This window comes from Varanus komodoensis, unplaced genomic scaffold (genome assembly GCF_004798865.1).
Source record: "Varanus komodoensis strain SLA01 unplaced genomic scaffold, ASM479886v1 scaffold101, whole genome shotgun sequence".
In the NCBI taxonomy this organism is placed as follows: Eukaryota; Metazoa; Chordata; class Lepidosauria; order Squamata; family Varanidae; genus Varanus; species Varanus komodoensis.
The window spans coordinates 205,694-212,653 of record NW_025335275.1 but is presented as its reverse complement, the minus strand read 5'-3'; the positions used below and the strand labels follow the sequence as shown (position 1 = coordinate 212,653).

The following is a 6,960-nucleotide window of genomic DNA, read 5'->3' as shown; positions in this document are numbered from 1 at the left end:
CCTCGTGCGCGGCGCAGCCTGGGACCCGGGATCTTTTGTGTAGAAGCGATCCACGGCTTGACTACCTGACCTCTCAACCGTCGTTGCGGAGGCTGAAACGGGCCGAGGAAAAGATCCCCACTCCTCTTTCTCTCACTTTCCCTTTCTGTCGGAGGACTCCTATCCCTAGCTCAGGTTATCACCTTCCCTTTAAGAAGCCTAGCTCACCTGTAGGCGTAGCTCGGTTACCTGACCCAGGTGGCTACAGAGAGCAATCTAGCAGGAGGAGGAAGTGGGCGCAGCAGTATGTCCGCCTCGGCAATTTTCATTCTTGACCTGAAAGGCAAGGTGAGTCGAGCCCCGCGTCTTTATCGTGGGGCTGAGATGTTTGTGTGTGGCTGAATCTCTGAAGAACAGCTTGCCAAAGAGCGATAAAGTTTCTCAAACACTCCCCCCCCCACCCCTGCCGACTCTTCTTTGCATGTGCACTTCTGGTAGATCAAGGTTTCTCATAGCTGAATAGAAACGGAAGGTACTAGGGGAGGAAAACGGAAGGTACCGGGGGAGGAAACCCTGACCTTCTGGGAGAAGATGAGAACCCAGGTGTCCTGGCCATGTCCTGCTATTGCTTAGGCCACCTGTCCCTCCTTTGTCAGAAAAGCACCTAAAGAGCCCTGGCGACTATTGCCCCTATATCGCCATCCCTTCTTGCTGCTGCTTCCACCCTCTGGGCTCTACTGCAATTTTACTTCCAGGTTCAAGAGTCGGGACCAGAATTAGGAGGGGAGGGTTCCATTCTCCAGCAGTGTTTGCTCCATCTCCTACCCCTGGCCCTGAGCTGGAGCCTGAGAGCACTTACCAGAAAATCCTTCAGTGCTGTGCAGATTGCCCTTTGGCCCTCATTCTCTAAATTGCCTATGGATGGGCCACATCTGAAATAGTTGGCCTTGTGTTTAAAGAAGGAGATTCCAACCCTCAAGCCAGCAGGCTTGCTCACTTCCACCATGTTGCTGGTGCTAAGTACAGACACCTGTTATACCAGCCAGGTTGTTGAAAGAGCAGGGAACCTGGAACATGACAGCTGAGTGAGAGCAGGGCTATCACTGCGGTGAAGTAAAAAAGAAGCATGGAAACTTTCCATAAAACAACCATCTGCAAAATGGTGCCCTCTGTATGTTCTCTAGGCTTCTGTTCTCATTGGCTATTTTTGGCATCACCAATGCTTAGTAATGCTAGGAACTGTAGTCCAAAGCATCTGGAGGGCAGCAGGCAGGCAGAGTTGCCATGCATTCACTGACCACTCCTGGCGTCACACTGTGCGTCACTGACTGCTACTGCCAGAGGTGACCATGGCTGAATCTTAAAAAGAAGTAGCAGACACATTAATGGAAGATGAACATCCTTTAGCAATGCTAAAGAAAGTGAGGGAAAGTTCTGCATTTGTCCTGGACCTACTATAGCACAGGTATGGGACCCAGGGTGGTCTAGGGCAGTATTCTGCAACTTTGTGGTATCATTTATTCATTGTCTGAGGCTGAGCTAGATAATTCAGCATGGGAAGGTAGCCTGAGAAACCTGTGTCTAAATCTCCTGGATGCACAGTGGTGACAGGCTGAGTGAGAACAGTGATGCATCTTTAGCCCGAACAGAAGGGCAGCTTACAGCAATACATGTTCCATTAATGCATAGCTGATACTACTTTACCACTTTTCTTTCCCACAGCCACTAATCAGCCGTAACTATAAGGGGGATGTGAGCATGTCAGAGATTGACTACTTCATGCCACTCCTAATGCAGAAGGAGGAAGAATGTGCTTTGACACCACTCCTGTCCCATGGAAAGATCCACTTCCTCTGGATCAAGCACAGCAACCTCTATTGTATCCTTTCAGCATCTGATCTAATCAACCATGTGATGCCAGAACCCTTTCACACCATTTGCATTAGGCAAAGTCCAGTTGTGTTTTACCAATACTCAACAGAGATGATTTACAAGCGCCTTGGCTTTGTGGGCATGCCTTGGAAATTGTGCAGCGCTACTGGGTGCCAGGAACAAGCGAGCTGAGAATAAATGCTTGAAAAATGACAAGGGCAATTGTCAAAACTTGGTGGCCTCTAGAAGGGTTGTGCTACAAGTCCCAGCATCCTCTAGCCAGCCGTACTGGTGGAGGAGGCTAGGACTTTCAGTGCAGCCCTCCTGGAGAACACCAGGTTGGGGAAGCCTCGCCTTTAGCACGTGCAGGACTGTCTATTTTATTTAGTTATTTAATGTCTTCTCTGGGTGATTTACAAAATACTAGAACAGAACAAAACCCAATCACAATTTAGCAATAAAATACTACAGAGAACCTCTCCCCTGCCCCTAACAGCAGCCACATTCAGATTAAAGCATTCAAATTATTCAAGAAAAGCTCTAGCATAGTAGCAATGATATAGTACTAGTATAAATGAATGAATGAATAATAAAAATAATAAAAGCTGTTTTAACTATTAAAATATTGGGTAAGTAAAAAAAATTTTGCCTGGTGCTGGAAAGAATAAAGAGAAGGTGCCAGGTGAACCTCTTTGGGGAGTTGATTCCAAAGTTGGGGGGTCATCGCTGAGGAGGCTAAGGAGACCCTTCCCCTTGTAGCCACCCTCTTCATATCTTTTAGAGGAAAGACATCTTTTGCTTGCTCTGCTAATACTCAGAGGAGGAGAGGATTGTGGACTTCTCTCTGTTCTAAGGGCAAGTCAGCTGAGCTGTGGACACCACCTCCCCCATCTACCTTCATCACCCACCTGCTGTTGGCCTATAAGGCCTCAGTGAAATCTGTCAGTGACTTTCCCCCATCATTGTGTTCAACTGTAGCTCCTGTAGTGTCCTGCTAGCATGGGATGCTACCTGGGGTAACTGGGGTTGTAGTCTAACACATCCGGAAAGTACCACCTTGGTTAAATTTCTTGGCTAGTACTTTGGCTTCCAGTCCTCACTGCCCAGAGCTACCTTATCTCTTTTATTCATGTCCAGCCATCCTTTGTCTTGTGATTTGCCTGTTCAGCCTGGCCCTACCTGTGTTTTTACTTTGGCACACTGCTTATGGACCCCTGCCCAGCTACTTGACCCCAGCACATAACCCTTTTGCCACAGAGCTCCTCACAGCCAAAGAATCATATAATATAAAATAGTAGAGTTGGAAGGGGCCATGAAGGTCATTGGGTCTAACCCCTTGCTGTTGCAGGAGACCAGTTTACACCATCCCACTCAGATGGCTGAGCAGTTTCTTTTTACATGTCCCTAGTGTGGGAGAGCCCACCAACTCTTTAGGCAGCTGGTACCACTGTCTCTGACAGAGAGGAAGCTTTTCCTAATATCTAGCCTGAATCTGGGTTGTCTCAGCTTGACTTAGAAACATAGAAACAGAGCAAGTCAGAAGGGGTCTCCTGTTCTCTCAGTCTCTCCTCATAGGGCAGTGTTTCCAAACCCTGGATCATTTTTGTTGCCCTCTGCTGGACCCTATTATTTCTGCTTCTTTTTAAAATCTTGGTGCCCAGAACTGGACACAATATTCCAGATGAGGTCCAACTAGTGAGGCATATAGGGGAACTACTATGATTTGGAAGTAATACTTCTGTTAATGCATCCCAAAATAGCATTTGCCCCTTTGGCATCACATTCTTGGCTCATACTTAGCCTATTGGTCACAGTTACTCTGAGATCCTTTTCTTTTTCAGCTTTGTTGAGCCACGTATTCTCCACCTTGTATCAATGCATTTGGTTTCTTTTTTCTAGCTGGAGGACTTTGTACTTGTCCCTACTGAATCTAATTCTGTTGCTTTCAGCCCAGTGTTCAAGTTTATCAAGATCACCCTGGATCTTCATTCTGTCTTCTAGAATGTTTGCAATTCCACCCAGTTTTGTATTGTCTGCAAATTTGATTATCTTTCCTTGTGCTTTCTCATCCAAATCATTAATAAAGATGTTGAAGAGCACTGGGCCCAGGACTGAACCCTGTGGCACCCCACTAGTTACCTCCATCCAGTGTGAGAAGGTGCCATTTATGAGCACTCTTTGTGTCTGGTTCCGCAGCCAATTTTACATCTGCTAAATAGTTTTTCTATCTAGTCCAGTTTTTGCTAATTAGCTTATCAGAATGAATAGACATCCCAGCTTCTTACTTGCTTGCCTGAGCCAGGCTGCATGCTGGCTGGCATAACTCATAGGCTCAATATGACTTGAATGTCAGTACACATGTGCACACCCATTAGTGCTTTTAAATTATGGCAAAATAGAACTAGGAGGTCCTGCATTTCTGAACCTCATTAGAAAGATGAGGAAAGAAGAAAGATCATAAAATCATAGAATAGTAGGATTGGAAGAGGCCAAGAACGCCATCGGGTCCAATCCCATGCTCAGTGCAGAACTCCCAAATTGAACCCTCCCCGACAGATGACTGTCCAGCTGCCTCTTGAATGCCTCTAGTACAGGAGAGTCCACAACCACACTGGGTCATTGGCTCCACTGCCATACTTCTCGATGTCAGGAGGTTTTTCCTGATGTCCAGCTGGAATCTGACTCCCTGTAACTTGAGCGTTTTACTCCATGTCCTGCACTCTGGGATGATCAAGAAGAGATCCCCTCTTTCCTCTTTGTGATGACCCTTCAGGTCCTTGAAGAGCGTTATCATACATCGTATGTGGAGCAGTACAACAATGGAACCAATGACCTAGGGAGACTGTGGGCATTCCTGCACTTGGAGGCTGTCCAGGTTGCAACTGGACAGCCATCTGAGAGGGATGGTTTAACTCTGAGTCCTGCACTGAGCAGGGGATTGGACCTGATGCCCTCTTCCAACTCTAATATTTGATGGTTATAGGGATGCAAGTGAGCATGGGAGGAACTCAGAAGTAAGGATTGCAGTCCCCTATGTCAGTTGTAGACATATGTTCCCTTTGCCCCTGCAGTGGGTTGAGGCCCCATTGGGATTCCTCTTCCTACCCCACTCCCATACCAACAGCTTCAGAGCTGTGGCTGGGACAGAAAGAAGTGCAGCGAGTGGGGGGAATGCTCTGTGGTGTCCCAGCTCTGATCTTGGAACACGTTTCCTATGTCATAGATGCGACCCTGGGTTATCCCAGGGCTGGCTAGTTCAGACGTTGCTGTGGGATCACGCACTAGATGTCATTCATTTCAATAAGTCTGCTTGAGGTAGGGCATATGTTGGTAGAGGGGCACAATTATAAGGTTTCTTCCCGATGAACTGAAGCCATGATCATTGGGTGGCAATGATCACTGAGGAAAAGTGTGTGAAGCTCTCTAAGCTCAATGGACTATAAGAACTTTTCATGAGGGACTTAATCAAAAGGTTTTATGGAAGTGGAAAATGGAGTGGGGACAGCGGTTGTCAAATGATCTAGCATTCTCTTTACAGAAGTTCTGCAGATTCTTTTTCCTCAAGATGTGTCCGACTGTTCTAGTGTTTAAATTTGTGCTTTGTACCAATTTATGTTTTGGGAATAGTTAATCCTGGATAACCCTCTTCCTTCCTGAATATAGCATATATTCCTTCCTGAATATAGTATATAGTACTGATCATGGGAGACCCAAAGGGGAAAAAATGGAAAATTCTCTCGAAATGCACCATCAAAGGAAATGATAGCTTTATACAATCTGCTTTCCTTGTCTTAAGGAACTACATGAGCATTAATGTGGTAAAATAGATCAGGTGTGCATCCACTCTTACAGTGTTTTAAAAAACACTCACCAAACTTTTAAAAGTAGTGCTATGGCTTTCTGAGCACTGCATGAGCAGGTCTGTATCTCCTCATGTGTGATGGTGCATGCTCTTTCCAATAAATATCTAGAGCAGTAGTGGGAAACCTGTGACCCTCCATATGTTAAGACTACAGGTTCAGTTATCCCTGGCTACTGGTAATGTAATTTGGGTTGATGGGAACTGGCGTCCAACAATAATGAGAAGTCCACAGTTTAGCACCCCAAATTTGGACAATCACACAAAACATACATCTCAGTGAGTAGTGCTTGTTTTCTTCTGGGTTGGCAAAACTCTCTTTCAAAATTTATTATTATTATTATTATTATTATTATTATTATTATTATTACTATTACATTTCTATGCCGCCCCTTGCCGAAGCCTCAGGGCGGCTTACAACACAATAAGATACATTGAAATAAAATAGAACATAATAAATTACCACTAAATACAAAAATACGAAAAATACACTGAGATACAATAATATAAAATTAAAATTAACAGTATAAAATAAGTAAATAAAGAATATAGGAGGAGAAAGAGAAGGAAGAAGAAGTTGCCCTGGCCAGATCATATATTTTAACAATTAAAATGATGTTTAAATAAAAAGGTCTTTACCTGGCGCTGGAAAACCAGTAACAACGGTGCCAGGCGGACCTCTTTGGGGAGTGAATTCCATAGGTTGGGCGCCACCACAGAGAAAGCCCTCCTCCGAGTACTTACTCTCCTAATTTCTTTCATGGAGGGTTCCCGGAGAAGGGACTCTCCCGCAGATCTCAAAGGGCGGTCGGGCATATACGGACGTAAGCGCTCGTTCAGGTAGCCCGGACCCAAGCCGTTTAGGGCTTTATAGGTCATAATCAACACCTTGAATTGGGCCCGGGCTTCAATGGGCAGCCAGTGAAGCTGACGGAGGACTGGAGTCATGTGAGCATAACGCCCCATCCCCGTCAGCAACCTGGCAGCTCTATTTTGCACCAATTGAAGTGTTCGGACTATCTTCAGGGGAAGCCCCATGTAAAGCACGTTACAGAAGTCTAGGCGGGAAGTCACCAGCACGTGTGTCACTGTCGCCAGGCAGTCATACTCCAGGTAGGGGCGCAGCTGATTAATCAGCCAAAGCTGAAGGAAGGCGTTCCTCGCTACCGCTGCCACCTGAGCTTCCAAAGAAAGCTCTGGGTTGAGGAGTACTCCTAAGCTGCGGACCTTATCCCTAAGAGGGAGTGTTG

At 45.9% G+C, this 6,960-nt stretch overlaps 1 protein-coding gene across 1 annotated transcript in view; it reads right to left on the bottom strand.

Moving 5' to 3' along the window:
- Window positions 1-4,977: 4,977 nt before the first annotated feature.
- AP1M2 (adaptor related protein complex 1 subunit mu 2) overlaps window positions 4,978-6,960 on the bottom strand; it is a 13,443-nt gene continuing 11,460 nt past the window's right edge. The window contains exon 10 of the mRNA XM_044419332.1: window positions 4,978-4,989. Coding sequence (XP_044275267.1) covers window positions 4,978-4,989 — 12 coding nt within the window. The remainder of the gene's footprint in view (window positions 4,990-6,960) is intronic.